The 17,335-nt window shown below is 42.8% G+C and overlaps 1 protein-coding gene across 2 annotated transcripts in view; it reads right to left on the bottom strand.

Moving 5' to 3' along the window:
* Positions 1–17,335, bottom strand: part of LOC103638912 (uncharacterized) — an 86,844-nt gene that overhangs the window by 47,315 nt on the left and 22,194 nt on the right. For both annotated transcript variants that reach the window (XM_008661701.3, XM_008661702.3), the window contains exons 16-34: positions 13,671–13,791; positions 13,413–13,589; positions 13,116–13,325; positions 12,920–13,029; positions 12,434–12,530; positions 12,245–12,343; positions 12,016–12,165; positions 11,871–11,945; positions 11,299–11,793; positions 10,797–11,129; positions 10,575–10,706; positions 10,332–10,445; positions 10,066–10,250; positions 9,876–9,984; positions 6,352–6,495; positions 5,953–6,240; positions 3,512–4,165; positions 3,226–3,414; positions 2,455–2,558 (exon numbers count right to left, since the gene is read on the bottom strand). In XM_008661701.3, the coding sequence (XP_008659923.1) occupies positions 2,455–2,558; positions 3,226–3,414; positions 3,512–4,165; positions 5,953–6,240; positions 6,352–6,495; positions 9,876–9,984; positions 10,066–10,250; positions 10,332–10,445; positions 10,575–10,706; positions 10,797–11,129; positions 11,299–11,793; positions 11,871–11,945; positions 12,016–12,165; positions 12,245–12,343; positions 12,434–12,530; positions 12,920–13,029; positions 13,116–13,325; positions 13,413–13,589; positions 13,671–13,791 (3,786 nt within the window). The remainder of the gene's footprint in view (positions 1–2,454; positions 2,559–3,225; positions 3,415–3,511; positions 4,166–5,952; positions 6,241–6,351; positions 6,496–9,875; positions 9,985–10,065; positions 10,251–10,331; positions 10,446–10,574; positions 10,707–10,796; positions 11,130–11,298; positions 11,794–11,870; positions 11,946–12,015; positions 12,166–12,244; positions 12,344–12,433; positions 12,531–12,919; positions 13,030–13,115; positions 13,326–13,412; positions 13,590–13,670; positions 13,792–17,335) is intronic.

Raw genomic sequence — 17,335 nt, 5'->3', positions numbered from 1 at the left:
CGGTGTGCCACTGATAATAACCAACGTTTATCGGTGTGTTCTTGATAAATAGTACTATTTCCAGTGTCCCACAGCTAAAACCACTTTTTGTCAGTGTGCCACAAACAATTCTCTTGTTTAATGAGTGAGGCACATGTTGGCAAAACTTTTTCTTCCTCTAAAACAAATGATGTGCTTCAATAAGTTTGTTGGATCCGTGATTGTGTGAATTCCTTGTTGAATGGTGTTATGGCGAGTTGACCAGTTCTGGCCCTGAATGTGCTGCATCAGCATACTACAATTAATTCACAGTTTTGTTTCTTTCCTCGAACAAGCAGGAGAGCTGCGTACCATTTCATTAAAAAGAGAAAAGAAGAACAGCACACTACAAAAGGGGCAACCACAGCCCCCCCCCCCCAGAACACACACACAAAACCCCCATACGACACAAAACCTCAACCTGGGTCACGAACATAAGCTGAGAGCAAGGACAGACCCTTTGCTCTAGCCAGACACCACAACCTAAATTCATCGTCAACCAGAATGAGGACCTTGGAGATACTAGGCCGCACACCGTTAAAAACAGAGTCATTACGGTGGCACCAAATACATCAAGAACCTAACACCACTAAGGAAACACCTCGACCTCTGCCAGCAAGCGGCCGCGAAATGATCACGCGAGAAACAATTAAAGCAACGCCCGTTCAGGTCATCTGGCACAGGGCGCGAAGGTCTCGACGCCTTTAGGCGGAGTCGACTCAACCTTCATCTAGCCCTGAGCATCCCCGGGAGCTCCCCTCAAGGGACTTAGGGCGCCATACCTACTGCATGGAGCGCCAGGGTTTTTCCACGAGTGGGTGGGTTGGCCGTGGAACCATCTTCGCCCTCTCCACAGACGTCGGCACAAGGGACGCAAACACCACATCCCTGAAGGAAGGCTGGGAGGCAGGCAGCACCAACGGAGGCAGTAGGGCTGAGGCCTGAGGCCACCCACCACTCGAACTTGGAACGCCCCCAGCAGTGAGGGACGCGGATTGAGGGGACAAGGAGGGGAAGGAACATGACGCGCCAGGGTTAGGGGAAGCTGCAGCGGCGGCGGCTAGTGCGGTGGCCACCGGCCTTGGAGTGGGCGCTGACGTGGGCTGGTGTGGGGAGGGGGCATCGAGAGGGGAGGAGACGTGGGAGGACAAAACGAGAGCCATCCTCACGGTGCCATGGAAGCGGCTCTTGTTCAGGTTTGTTAGCAAATAAGATTCATTAGTTACTTGGACAAGATTTGTTAAGAGGTTTGTCGGGTGCCGGATCTTTAAAGCCATCCATTGATAGCTAGGGAAGGCAAAATAGAACTAAGAAGCAGCTCAGAACCTGCAGAAGGAGGGCGACCTAGCCGATTTATCTGTTGTTCTTGTATCCAGTGCCCAATCAGCTTACCACATCATCTTAGTGTTACGACGAGTTGGCTGGTTCTGGCCCTGGACGTGCTGCATCTGCAGCCTAGGATTATTTCACAGTTTGTTGGTTTGTTCAGGTTTGTTAGCAGATAAGATTCATTAGCTGTTACTAAGAGAAGATTTGTTAGGAGGTTTGTTGGGTGTCTGGTCTATAAAGGCATCCTAGGTAGCTATGGAAGGCAGGCAGAAATAGATCTAAGAAGCAACTCAGAACCTCCGGAGGGAGGGCGGGTTAGCCGATCTATCTGCTGAACATGCAGCCATGCAGGAGAGCTGCATACCGTTATATTAAGAAAAAGAGTAAAATACACTGTCGGTTCCTAAACTTGTAGAGGTATGTCATTTCGGTCCCTAAACTCCCAAAGTGCACATCTCCCTAAACTTGTGAAGTTGTATAGTCCCGGTCCCCAAATTCTCAACATGCACATTCCGGTCCCTATACATCTATGGTTATGTCATCTGGGTCCGCAAACTTGTTTTTGGTGTCATCACAGGTCCAAATAGTTTGAGACCTGTTCGGACCTTTGATGACACCAAAAACAAGTTTAGAGACCCAGATGACATAACCATACAAATATAAGGACCGAATTGTGCACGTTAAAAGTTTGGATGATACCATTTTATAAGTTTAGGGGTCTGGATGTGCATTTTGTGAGTATAGGGACCGGGATGATGGTAGATGGTAGGTAACAGCAGTAGTATCACATCTGTAAATTTCGTAGTCACACAGTAGCTTTGCAAATTTTAACTTGTTTAACATATTAATTATCCAAGCTGTGCCTGCAGTCATAAATGTAAATTAACAAATGTAAAAGGCATAAATTTGCTCCCATGGTAGCTTTGTGTATCATAGAAAAGAATTAATGGCAACTTTATAGTAGCAGTTTTCTTTTCACAAAAATCAACATCAAATTAACCCATGACGTACAATAAGAGAACAAAAGGAGAGTTATGCATCATGCACTTTCAGTAATGCACCAATCGATAAAAGTACATTGAGACAAAGGACAGTAGAATACCAAACCTGCAAAATGCATCTGTGTGGGCATGAATAACCTTTGTTGACAGTGCTAAGTTTTCACCAGCATTCCTTGATGTACTATAGAAAGTAAGCTCTGGTCCAATAGCCTAAAACAATCATACAATACAGTTCAACCATAGAATTATGAAATGACAATCATATGTGCAGCAATTTCAAAAGTTACATGATGGGAGTGACTTCACAGTTTTGTAAGTTGTAACCTGCTGGATAAAACCTGCACTAGTTACCAGTGAACCCAGCTGGTGAAGTTTTGGAAAACATTGCAGACATAGGAATGCTACTGTTAGTTTGACTACACCGGCCAATTGATCCAAAAGTTTAAGTTTATGAGAAAAGTTGGGCACTTGGGCAACAGACTCTTAAACATCCCCTGCCATGTCTCAGCTTCCACACACCTAAGATGTGTTGTAGAGTGGGCTGCAATCTTTTCTATCAATATTGCACCAGGGCACCAGGCTACTTGAATTCACTAAGTGAGTCAACCAAACCATGTAAAATCTTAAGCATATGATGAGGGGGGGGGGGACCTGCTGATATTTCAACAATTACATTCAAAATGAAAAGTTGGAGAGATTCCTGAACTATCATGAATCACCAAGGTTAATAGCTTTCATGAGCTTATTTTATTTGAATCAATCACATTGGTAGCTTACACAGAATATGGTATCATGATGCAGTAGAAGATGAAAATTTTGTGTTTGACACAGTTATGAATTAAATGTCTCAACAACAACTGGAAGTTTAAAGCAATACCTGTAGTTCCATAATAAATTCGGTTGATATATCAGCACTCCCATTTTTAACACTGTCTCCTCTAATTTCCTTGCTGGGGGTTGACAAGGACCCATCATCTTCTCTTACTAAGTAGACATGGTCATTCCTTGATGCTGAATAACAGCTATCATCACCGAGAGAGATACAGGAATCCAAATATTCACCATTCTGCAGCAAGGTATTGCATTGTCAAAAGACCAAAAAGCCATATAGGTGTGGTTATTAAAAAGCGAGAAAAAATGAAAACTAAAACGCCGAATATTACCACTATAGTGACATTCCGAAATTGCAATCTCTTACACCCAAGCACATGAATGAAACTCTCAGTACAAGGGCTTGAGAGAATTTTCCCCTCACTATCCAGCAAATATAACTTTCCACCCTTCCCATCATATACGAAGTGATCAAATCTTTCATTATCAACAATCAAGGGCTTCTGAGGTGAAAGACTAAATGTTGAATGCTCCTGGAAATAAATTTGATCATTCAATACTACTGGAGTGATCATATGTAAAAGGTCCTTGTCTTCATCATTGGATAGAAGACTCTGAGCAGATGGCACAAAGAATTCGATTACTGCTAGTAAGAAGTCAAGTGCCACAAGAAACTTGGGCCGCTGAACACAGACAGAGACGGATGACGAAGATTTTCGGAAGATGGCATCAAGAATAAGCATCGAGGGGATTGGCTCAAGGCCTAGATCCTTTTGTATTCTTCGTTCACCTGAATCAAGTTCATTAGGATTATCATAGCCATCAACAGATGATGTGTCCCGAACAGATGCTGATTTCCCAATGGCAAGCCTTAACTCATCTTTGGTTCCTTCACGATCATCAAAAACAGAAAATCCTTTGAGAGTAGCATACATAAAATTTTCTCCCCGTGTGTTTGATTTATAGAAAAGCCATGCTCCACTCGCCTGCATACATAAGATTATACGGTAATGTAAACTGTCTCCAACAAAGAGTTATATCCTCATGTGAAAGACGTCCCAGAAGGGAAAAAAGTCTTATTCGAATCTGACCTACACTCAGCAAATAGGAAAGAATACTTCAACAAACATGAAAACAGCATAAAAATGTTACATGATTCTCAACTGTCAAGTAGTACCAATTTTTTTTCTCGAAAACGCAGGAGAGCTGCGTATCATTATATCAAGAAGAAAAGGTGAGGTAAAAAAAGACAAACCTCATACAACTCCACACAACCCACACACACTAGATTATATGTAGGATTACAAAAATATAAACAGCTAGACCCGTGACCATGGAGACCCTAAAACAAAGATCAGGTGGATTGGTACGCTGGAGCGCAAGGAGAATGTACTTGAATCCCTCTAGGTTGTGATTTAAATTGCATTCACTATTACATAGCTGAGATGCAGCAGCTACAGATAATTGACCCTCTGGTTTTCTCTTCTTAAACCGTTTGGGTTTCAAAGTCTGGCTCCCCAGCCAGGACATTCTTCTTTTATGGCTTGGTGGGAGCAAATCTCAGGGTTGGCTACTGGTCTTCCTGGTAAAGGTCTTAACTCGCTTGCGGCCTTAGGAGCATGGACAACGTGGAAGCTTCGAAATAGTTGTGTTTTTTATGGTTGTACTCCTAGTTTAGATCTGTCCATTAAGTTAGCTAGGGAGGAGAGGCAGTCTTGGGAAATGGCCGGGGCTAAAGGTCTTTCATACCTTGCTGCCCTAATTCCTGGAGACTAGGGAGTTGCAGGTTGAGTTTGATGGATTTTTTTAGTTTCCTGTGTTTCTGGTCTCCCTAAGGAGGCCTTGTAATCTGTCCAGGTCTCTTTGACCTGGACTTATTTCTTCTTCTTAATATATTGAGACGCAGTTCTCCTGCGTTTTCCAAAAAAAATACAGATAATTGACCCATACTTTCTTCAAGCCTGCAAATCCGCTTGAATCATTCCAACTAAACTAAATGAAGTTCAAATTTTCATCGATTGGACTAAGAACCCACCTATTTCCCTTATTAGATGACTGATTGGGGTCCATTTTTCAAGTTTTCTTCAGTCTAGTGGTGAGAATCTGGTCCTAAAATGGAACACCTCTTTTTTGTGGACTTCGAATAAATGAACTAAAAACTACTGATGTTTTTTATGTACAGGATAATTTTTTTCTTGAACATGCAGGAGAGCTGTGTATCAAGAAAATGGGGCAGCAACCCATACAAGAAACCTTCGGCACACAAAACAACAAACCACTAGGATCCTAAACAAACAGTTGTGCCCTTAAAAAGAGTTGGAGATGACCACTACCACAATCAATACACGAGCAGCCCCTGGGCAAGGAGGTTACAAGATTATATAAGTTGTTTAATTTTTTTTCTTCCAAACCCATCACAAGGTAACTGTAGTTTACGTGTAAAACTACACTTCCTGATACCAGTGAGCTGAACAACATTATGCTCAACACAGTTTTAGGATAATGTTACATATGGTATGTGTGACGTCCTGGCCCAATTCAAATTAGCCCCAGAGTGGCACATGTGTATTTGCATGTGAAGTTGCGGGAGTTTAGTCCCACCCTGCTAGTTGAGGATGCATTTCTTAGATTCCACGTGACCAACCCAGGTGGCACGTGAAGCGATCATAAAAGTAAAATGAGTTGATGAGAGTGTGTTGCCCACACAGCATGTGAGTGGATCTAATGGAGCAGTCAATGCAATACCAAAGCATTTTTCTCCGCAAAAAATTACCTGAACGCTCGCCAGAGGAGAATCTCTTGTCGATCCTGAATGCAGAGAAAGCTCAACCAGATTTATTGAGACAGAAAATTTATTAGCTATCCATGTTTCTGCACCTTCGGACAAGACATGAATACTTTCTGAAGAAGAAGCTGATACATGGGATGGAGTAGTGGAAGTGCCATATCGAGGATCATCCAGAGTAGGCACAGGATGTGGTGTCTCAGAGAAGTTAGACAATGCACATTCAGAAATAATTTCATATTCTCGATTGGATAGTGTTGCTTTCAAAACATCCACCTATGAGATATTGTAAAAAAATAAATGAGTATCTCAATGGTGCTATAAGAAAAGTAAATAATCTAACCAGGGACCTTCAATCAAAGATGCATTCACAGAAAAATGTTCTACCTTAATTGCTGCCTCCACCACTGGCAACTGATGTCTCAAATCACGCAATGATCTACGAAGTTCAAAGGAGAGACCTTCTACATCTTGAATTATGGTTTCACCACGCACCATATTCATACCAATAACTAAATTTATGTCCCGTACCTACAAAGAAAAGTGTAATCGTGTTATAAGAATGATTCTAAGAACGTTAAGTCGGTAACAAGGAAATACACTGTAATGAGAACTAAAATGTGTGAAAACATTTGTTTTCCTACTAAATGTACGAGTTCAACATGGTAGAATCTTGGCTTAGATTTCCTGGTCCCAAGCATACAAGTCATGGCTATTATAAGCTGCAGCCAAAAGCCTGTCACTGTTTTGCAACATGAAGATTTGTTATCTTGTGTTCAGCAACTAAGATGTGAAAGGGCCTCTAGCTGAGTTAGTTAGGTGGCTTGAGTAGCACTCCTCAGGTCTTGGGTTCGACTCCCCGTGGGATTTCAGACTGTGGTTAAAAAAATCCCCTCGTCTGTCCCACGCCAAAGCACAGGTCTAAGGCCCGGCCCCGGTCGCGGTTGTTCTCACATGGGCTACGGTGCCGCTGTGTATGGGTGGGACAGGGGTTCAGGAGTTTTCTCGACCTATGTGAGAAGGTCTTCTTAATACAATGCTCGGGGTTGTCTTACCCCCCCCCCCCAGCGCGCAGGTCGAGTTCAGTAACTAAGATCATAATGGCATAGATTTGTTCAAAGCAAACTGCACTGATCTTAAATGGCAATCTCTAATGTGCAAGGAATCTTTGTTTACATAAACGCAGCCCGGCCATCAGCTTCAGCTAGTAGTCACTAGTCAGTAATCAACAGCAATGCCACTGCTAGACTACCACATGGCAGCTAAATTACATGTTGGCACAATTTGCCATTCAATGGAGTGGCACAAGATAAAGCAATAAGTGTTGAAGTATATAGGTGGATTGCATACCATCTCCTGATAGCTTAAACTTTTGGGTTGAATTGGTTAGGGCATCCACTCTAACATGGTACCGAAGCTAGAGGTCTCGAGTTCGAATCCTGGTAGAGACTTTATTTGTGCCTCCGCCCCTTCATTTCCACGTTTGCACCTCTCTCTGGCTACACGTGAGTATAGATGGCAATGGGTACCCACGACCTGATACCTGATGGGTATTTCTCCATTAAGGGATGTATATGGACTAAATATCCTAATCATGGTTTCTTTATTTGGCAAAAACATTCACCCAATGGGTATTGGAACATTTCATCCTCACCCATACCCATGGGTATAAAATACCCTGTTTAAAACTGGCTCAAACCCAAAGACCTGAACTTGGCCCAGTCCAAAACAACATAAAACCCTAGCTATATAACATCTTTCTATTGCACAACCACAAGTACTAGATATATATTTGGATTGATGGATGAATGGTATTAGGACTTAGTTCAAAACCTACTATTTTGATAGATGTTCAATCTTTCTGGGTATGGGTGGCCCGACGAGTGACTTCAACCCACATGGGTATGGGTATGGGGGAAATATGTACCTACTAGTGGATATGGGTGCCCCGATGGATGACTTTGACCCACATGTTTTTTTTCATGAGTACGGGTATGGGATAGCAATACCCGATGGGGATTTACCCATTGCCATCTCTACACGTGAGTAGGGTGTTGAAATACATAAGTGGATTGCCTAACTTCTCCTATGCTTGGGGAGAGCATGCCATAGAGGTTCTGGTCTGAGACCTCCAGTCCGATGACGAAATTCTCTAGCGAGCAGCTAACGGTGGTCCAACTGCAAGGATCCACAAAATCCCGGTCCTAGTTCTTGAGGATGCCACGAGGGTCCTTAAGTATGTTTTTGATCATCATCAGAGCTTCCACTTCAGGATTGATGCCCTTCCTCTGACGGTAGTACTCAGTGACAGAGTCCCCCTGGACGAAGGTCCGAAAGGCAGCATCGAGGTGTACAACGTGAGCCTTGCGACTGCCAAGGAACTACTTGATGGCAACCCAAGCCTGGCAAGCAGTGCCACCACGCTCACGAACAATGTCCTGCTGCTCAACGGTGACGATCCCGAGGATCCAAGAGAGGACCATACTATCCATCTGTCGCTAGAAAGGGATAGTGAGGGAGGTGGTGTCGGTGAGGACGTGGTCGTCCAGGGTGTAGTGCTGGAAAGTGAGGACGACGAGGTCGCACCAGCGGGCGTAGGTGGAGGAAGTCGGGTCGAGTGAGACAGGTACTAGAATGCGAATGTTCTAAACACCCCGCCGCCTGGGCGTGGAGATTGGTGATGACGATGGCCTCGTACTCGAAAGGAGGGGTGACCACAGGAGCCGAACATGTGATGCTCAGCCTCGGCAAGCTGTTTAGCGAGGGTATCAATAGCACTGTGCTCATGCTCCCAGGTTAGAGTAACGAGGCGCTCATGCTCCCGGGTTAGAGCAACGAGGCGCTCACGCTCCCGGGTAGCAGCCACGACGACCTTGGCCATCTGGAGAGCCGTCGTGAGAGTGAACTGGGCGGCAACAACGTCAGATGGGGGAGGACAGTTGGTGGAGGGGCGAAGTAGGCAGTCAGGAGAGCGGTAGCAACAGCATCAGATCCACCAGCTAGAGAATGCAGCGCAGCAAGGCCAACCGAAGCGGAGACAAGGTCGAAGGCCGCGACAATGGGGCAAAGATAGCAAACCAGAAGAGAGCCATGCTTGATTGGGTGAAAAAGATGCACCAGGAGCTTCACAGCCTCCTCACAAGTATCCTGGTCTACTACGACAACATCAGCGTTGTCTACCTCTCCGACAACCCCGTCCAGCATCAACGCAAGAAGCATGTCAAGATCGACCTTTACTTCGTTCATGAGCGTGTTGCTGTCAGGATGTCTGCGTCCATCTCCTCCCGACGAGCTCACAATTTGTCGATATCTTCACCAAGGGTCTTCCCTCCTTGTTATTATCGGAGTTTAGCTCAAGTCTCAACATCTATCGTGGCTAGAATTTTGACAGGAGGGGTGTTAAATTACTATGTTGCTATTGTAATCACTCTATTGTAATGGGCCTTGGCCCAAGCCATGTATCACCTTATCTGATATATATACAACAGCCCAACCCTAATTTAGGGTTAGGGTTTCTAGACTCTCAACATGGTATCAAAACTAGAGATCTCGAGTTCAAATCCTGGTAAAGGCTTTATTGTGCCTCCGCCCCTTTATTTCCATGTTTGCACCCCTCTCTAGCTACATGTGAGACGTGAGTGTGGGGTGTTGAAGTGCAGAAGTAGACTGTCTACCTTTTCCTAACAGCTTAAGCTTTTAGATTGAACTGGTTAGTGTGACCACTCTAACAATAAGGTACATGGAGACAACTTTTGCCCCAAGATGTAGACCATTTGAACAAGATCATATAATGGTAAGACAATGGAGACTATTTCCCACTATCCGAGTTCAACCCTGTTTATTCTTATAATAAATAAATGTCTAGCAGGTTTCCCAAATAAAAAGACAACATGATGTTAAAGTTAACTTACTGTAACTGTTAAAATGTCTAAGTGAACAGTGCTCATCTCATTCTTATCACCACCTATCCATTGGAATTCATTTTGGACTGTTATGTATAGAACATCAAGCTCCAAAAAGCTGCAAAGTGAAGTGATCGTCTTAAACACATGATCCAAGTAAATGAACAAACCATATTCAGATACACAAAAGGATCCTTACTCATTACTATTAGTTTCACGGGGCATAACAATTATAGGCCTGCTGAATGAAACATCCAATTTGAGAGCAGGTGATCCTTCCATATCGGTTTTGCTAACCCACTTCTCTGAGTTAGTCTTATTGTCTTTCAGCTTTACAACGGCATCAGAACTTTTTGGCACAAGTCCCATAAAATAACTGATAATCTGCACACGCCAAGAGAAGGGAGGGAGAAAGATTAAATCATTTGTAGGATTAAGAAACTAAATAAGCTAGAAACACCATACCTCTTGAACAAAACGGTTGAGGTAAACAATTCTAACTTCTGAAAGCTGCCCTACAAGGCTATAGTCATAACCACAATAGTCTTCATCACCAACATTGTATGAACTAAAGTCGATCTGCACAATGGTTTTGAAATTGATTATTCTTCAGTGATTCACAAAAGGTTTCTTTTCTAAAACCAACAATGTAAAGCATAATAAGTTATGACCTACATTAAGCAAGTTAAATCAAACAGCATGGAATACCTCCACAAATGAACGACCTCCAGGATTTCGCATATCACAAACCCAAAAGTAAGGGTGGCTGCTAAGAAGGCTATCATCACTTATTTTAAGGTTTCCGAGTGCAGCCTTTATGCTGAATGATGATGTGAACACCTTCAGTAATGCCAAAGATAGTCATACACGTGTGGGCATTAAACAAATCAACCCAAAATAGATCACACAAACTGGAGATGATCACATTACCTTTATATCAGTCGAGAGATTATTTTGTGATAAAGTAGCAAGCCGGTCACCATTTTCATTCATCAGTAATATCTGTGCCTCTGCCATGCTGGATGTAAGATGAAAAACTATTCTGCTTTTACCTTTAGCCAGTAAGGGTTTTATTGATGGCTCTGATTCCAGATCAGACTTAGATTCCTCAATTGCACTATCTTCTACAGTAGCAGGATAAGTGCTTTTATCTTTATCAGTATCAGACCCGTTTGCAAGGTTGATGGCATTCATAAATTCCATGATTGCAATAACAGTTGGCCGATGGCAAAAGAAGGATAAAGTGGCAACAGTTACAACTACCTGGTAAAACAAAGAAAATATGAAATAACACACATGATCAAGAGCTATTAGGAATAACTACATATATACAGAAAACCTAAACATGTCCAAGGAACTAGGAGGAATAGTTGTACCTATACAGAAACCATAACCATATTATGTAGTGTAATGGGATTTTGGAGATATTTACCCTGTTATCCAAGCTGTTGTACTGGGGAGAATGTTGATCATAAATCACTATCTGAGCTTTCACAAAACTATTGAAAGTGCCACTACCTTCCAATGTGAATTTGCCAGTTTGAAGTTCAGTATCTGGTATCAAATCAGGAATGCGCTTAAATGTTGGCGGCTGTAGGGAAGGAACGCTAGTAGGCAAAAATTTCTGGGTGCTAAAATAGTCTGATATAGTCCTCTTTTGATGCATAGGTGTTTCAAATTCATCAAAATCATCTGATGCTTCGAAAAAGTTTTCCTCACTGTCATTTTTCATCAATGGGGTGTTTCTAGGTCCTGCACTGTTCTTTCGGCTAAGAGACGGGAGTTCTTGAGTTTGCATGCTATTAATAAAAGACCTTGCCAAGAACCTTGGCACAGGACTCCCTGGATAGTAATACTGGTCTTCAATTTCTAGTGACCCCAAAATAGTTCCTATCAGTAAATTGCCACCTTTCATTGAGAGTTCAACCTGTTTATTCCAAAAGGAAAAAAACATATATTAATAAGATTCACGAAGCAAGAATCAAACAAAAAAAAGATCGATACCTGGCCACCAACTGCCCGAAATTCAAACAGGCTGCTCTCCTTAGCTAGTAGAATTTTTTTTAGTTTGTGGTTACTCTACAGAAGCATGAGTTGCATCAAAAACACTGAATCAAGGTTACAAAAAAAATAGTCAAGAAAGAAATACCTCATAGCCACATGAAAAACATATCTTTAATTCATCAAGAATGCCCGCAACAAATAATTTCTCTGTGTCAGCAACATCAAGAAAGTTGCCTTTGAATGAGTGGGCCTCTGATGGGAGAGCAACTCCAGGAAAGCTAGAAATTGCAGAACCCTGAAAGGAGGCTAATAATTCTATGGATGCAAACAGAAGATAGATATGAAAAATTGACTAAAATAAAAACAAGGAGTACCGATGCACGGTATATAGCACCCTGTAAACGGTTCTGCCATATCTTTCGTCCCTCATCATTATCAAACAACAAAATTAAAGCACCAGTGTCTTCCAGAATCTGTAAAAGAATAAAGTTTATTCAGATAATCAATTATGCCAGGGGAACTGAAGTAGAAAAAGAATGTTATGAAGTGTCACTAGACCGTTCCTTGGGATTAACTTGGCCGGAATCATGCAGCGCCAGGATGTTATGCACGCCATTTGTAAGCTCAGTAGGTACCTGGTGAACTTGTTTCCCGCGTAAACTGCAAATCAACACAAAGGTGTTTAAACAAGTGTCCCGGCACAAAAAAATGCAAAAAAAAATAAACATAAACCATTCATATAGTCACATGAATTTACTCCGCTGTGGTGCAGCTCCAACGGCACCCAGGAGTAAGGTTTAAGTTTCAAATGGTAGGCTGGCCATCCAGAAAGAATGTTCCACACCCTCAGCTCTATCCTCTGCTGGGCCTTCCTTGGACCTCAAGCACTCCACACGACCACACCTAGTGTCCCTACCCCAGCAAAAGCTACAGTGGAGCCAGATCTTTGAACACATGCCAAGCGATCTATTCTAGGTGCAGAACATGATGCTATAAGCTCTCAAACTTTCCAGTAAGTTAGGATTCAGAACTATAGGAAAGTGCATAACCTGAACCATTGCTTGTACGTTGTAGACATTAAATTTTCAAATACATAGAGAAATGGACCCACTAGACGCAAATATCTGTGTTGCCAAACAGCTTCCCGGTTTCCAACACCCTAACAGCAGGTCACGAAAATAATTTAGAGTAAGAACATAATTCCAAAATGATTGAACATTCATGACAAACTTAAAAAATGTAAACCTTCCATGTGAGAAGAGATGACCATCCTTCAAAGTCAGCATGATCCCACAAGTGTTCATGATCTGAATTGCTATTATCACTAGCACCATCTTGAAAAAATTTTAAAATTTCCATTAAACGATGATAGCGTGCAGGAGAGAAATGAAATCCTAGGGAAGGCACCCGTATCGCCATTCTTGTGGAAGGATATAGAGGACTTTCTAACTGGATCTGTCCAAAAACGGAACAGCAACCCTGTCATGATGATTACATTTAATAGACAGCCCAAAAAAAAGGTGTGGATTGAGTATTGTTTACCTGCTGAAGTTTCAAAGCAATCCCACATTTGTCAATTACTGGCAACAAGTTCTTTTCATCAGATGTTTCATTCCAATGGTAATCACCATCCACCAGAAATGCAGAGACATCACTAAGCACCAAATTAAAGTTTAGATATATATCCTGCTCTTCTGAAGTATAGGCATCCCATATTTCCTGAAGCAACAAGTGACGTTAGTAGCATACAAATCAAACACTTAAGGCATAAAAACTTTACATGCAAATAGAAGACACAACCTCTGTCCGAAGAACTAAATTTCCAAGGTCAAGCAAAAGCTTAGTCTCATGTACATCATCTGGTCGGAACTTGGTAGGAACGGTAATTTTTGGAGCAGCAATATCCATGTTCAGTGAAAACCTAATAGGGGTTATGTTAAGCATTAGTTGGCGTTAAAGAAGGGGCTGACAAAAGAAAATATCACTGATTCTTTAGTGTAGATTTAGCATAGAAGCAATGGTGTAGACATCTAAGTAACTGAAATATAAAACAACAGCATCAGCAATTCAGCATAAATTTCATGGAATACACAAAGTGACAATAATCCTTATTTCAGGGGAATCCACAATCCCATTTTTCAAATTTCTTTTGAGATTAAAATGCTAGTAGCATATTAACATGCAACCACCAGAACACTTAGTTTGGACCACCTTCTTGTGAAATGTTCCTTCTCTAGAGAATTCTGGTATCTTTTATTCAGGAAATTTGGTCTTCATTCTCTTGCACCACAGCCGGCTGCAAACTCCTTCCTGGGTTGGTGGGAAGTGGCAGGGGGAGCAGTCTATGGTCTTACAAAAAAGGGCCTTGACTCTCATCATTTTGGGAGCTTGGACTTTATGGAATCATCGGAATAAATGTGTTTTGATGGCTGCAATCCAAGTATATCTTTAAGCCACAGAGCTGCTGATGAGGAAAGAAGAAGATGGGCAGTTCGTTCATTTGGCTGCGCCCTTGGTAGAGCCTTAGGGAGGATCGAGTAGTCTGTTTTTGATCCCCTAATGGATCTATTTTTGTATGCCTGATTCTGGCCTCCGTAAGGAGGGTCTTCTTTAGACCTTTCTTTATCTGCTTAATATATAATGGGGCGCAGTTCTCCTGCGCGTTCGAGAAAAAAAAATAAGATAAGAGTTTTTGTCTGGTTACTCCTTAATTCCTTATGGATAGGCTTCACACACGCTGACACGCAACATTCCAAGAACAAAAAACTGTCAGCTTGAGAACAATGACTATGCTTGTGTTCTTTGTGATACGGAAAGGGAGGAGACAACAAATCACCTATTTTTTGCTTGTCCATTCACTAAAAACTGTTTGGCTCAGATTGGAATTCAGTGGCAGCTTCGTTGTGATTTCAATGGCATGCTAAAGAGAGCGTGTCGCCAGACTCAACACCCTTTCTTCATGGACCTAATGATCATTGGGGCTTGGGCGACCTGGAAGCTACGCAACAAACTCATCTTTGAAGCAAAAATGCCGTCGCTCTCGTCTTGGAAAAGATCGTTCCTTGCTGAGGCTTTTCTTCAAGCTCATAGAATGAACTCTTCTAAGAAGGATGTTTTCTGCTCCCTTGTTCAGTCCTTTAGGTAGCCTCTCTTCTCTCCATGATTTTTTAAGTTTGTACTGTGTTTTTTTTTGTGTTCATATATATAATATATTTATAAATATATACCACAGCAAGGGTCTCCCTTGCTGTTTTCCCCACAAAAACATGTTTACTCCTCATATTGCAGTTATATATTCTGCATAGACTGTATTTTTTTCTCGAACACGAAGGAGAGATGTGTATCATTTCATTAGAAGAAACAACACCACTCACCCACACACACACACAAACAACAAAAAACCGCCTCCTAGCCGGGGTTGAACACAAAAGCTAGGTCCGAAAGACGGGTCAAGCCTTTGGCCCCCGCAAAACACCACATATTGAACTCATCACTGGCTGAGGTAAGCAATCTAGCTATAGAAGGCTGAGCACCATTGAAAACACAATCATTGCGGTGTCTCCAAATAGTCCAAGCCCCCAGGATTACCAAGGAGTTAAAGCCATCTCTGAGGTCCTTATGAATAACCTCAGCCGATCTACTCCACCAAGCTTCAAAATTGATATCTTCCATTTCGGGGGAAAGGGCGGACAGGCCGACACGTTGGAGAAGATACCAAAATTGCCTCGCGAGGACACAGGAAACAAGCAAGTGATGAATAGACTCTCCTTCCTGGTCACATAAGGGGCAAGAACTAGGATGGGGAAGACCCCTCTTAGCGAGCCGGTCAGCCGTCCAACATTTATTATGTAGGACCAACCAGAGGAAAAACTGACACTTAGGCGGCGCCCAGGTGCTCCACACTATTTCAAAGCCCGCCAGGGAGGTAGAACCGCAGAACATTATCTCATAAGCAGATTTGGCCGAATAGATACCATTGGAAGAGAACCTCCAATAATGTTTATCTAGAACTCCCGGTTGGAGATCAATGTTAGCCACAACATTTGCCAGCAAAATGAAGTCAGCAATGACCTCCCATGTTACCACTCCCCTTAAATCCCCAATCCATGAAGAGCTACACAGAGCATCCGCCACTGTCCTTCGCTTCACCAGCCTTTTAGGAACCAAACTAAAAACATGAGGGGCCAAGTCTGCAATCCTCTGACCCAAGAGCCATCTGTCATGCCAAAAAAGAGTGGACTGCCCATCACCCACTATGGAGGCCATTGCCAAAGAGCACAAGCTATCCAAGAACCGGTTTGATTGGAATAGCAAATCAGTCCAAGGTTTGGAAGAATCAGTTTTTTGGAGCCAAATCCATTTTACACGAAGGGCCCTATTTAAGCATTGAAGATCAGAGATACCAAGTCCCCCCAACTCTTTGGGGCGTGTTACCTTGCCCCAGGCCACCATACAATGGCCACCATTAGCCTCTTTACGCCCTCTCCACAAGAACCCGCGGCGGATTTTATCAATGGCTTTAATAGCCCACTTAGGCAAATCCAGAGCCATCATTTGATAAATAACAGTAGCAGTGAGCACTAATTGCACCTAGGTAGCTCTGCCAGCACGGGTCATCAAGTCAGCTTTCCAAGCCGATAAGAGATCAGCCACCTTGTAAATAAGAGGTTGAAGCTGAGCTTTAGATAACTTCTTTAGGGAGAGAGGGAGACCCAAGTATTTAATTGGAAAAGTTTCAAATCTGCAGGGAAGGAGCTGTTGTACCAAATTCAAATCAGCATGTGTGCAACGGATGGGTACAATACTGCTCTTCGCTATATTAGTTCTCAACCCTGAAGCTTCCCCGAACAGATCCTCCTCACAGCAGTGTTTAGGTCCCTGGGCTCTGGTTTTAGGAAGAGAGCCATGTCGTCTGCATAGAGCGAGATCCGGTGCTGAAAGGAATTAGAATGGGCTGCAGCAACCCATGCTCCTCAGCCTTGACAAAAAGCACAGTGAGGACATCCATAACAATTATAAAAAGTAGCTGAGCAAGTTAAGGACTTCAGGCCAATTAGCCTCGTCCACAGCATTGCAAAACTGATTACAAAAATCCTCGCGAACCGACTGGCACCAAGACTGAATGAATTGGTTTCCCCGAATCAAAGTGCATTTATTAAGGGGTGATTCATCCAGGACAACTTCATGTTAGTACAACAGACATCAAGACTGTTTCATCAACAAAGATTATCTCGGCTGCTCCTCAAACTTGACATCACCAAAGCCTTTGACTCAGTCTCCTGGCCCTTTTTAATTGAAGTCATGCAGCAGTTTGGGTTTGGACAGATCTGGAGGGACATGGTTTGTGGTCTCCTTGCTTCATCCACCACACAAGTCATGCTCAATGGATTTCCTGGACAATAAATTCAGCATAGAAGAGGGCTTAGACAAGGGGATCCCCTTTCACCGATGTTATTCATATTGGT

This window comes from Zea mays, chromosome 9 (assembly GCF_902167145.1).
Source record: "Zea mays cultivar B73 chromosome 9, Zm-B73-REFERENCE-NAM-5.0, whole genome shotgun sequence".
Lineage (NCBI taxonomy): Eukaryota > Viridiplantae > Streptophyta > Magnoliopsida > Poales > Poaceae > Zea > Zea mays.
This window is presented reverse-complemented; position numbering and strand designations above follow the sequence as displayed.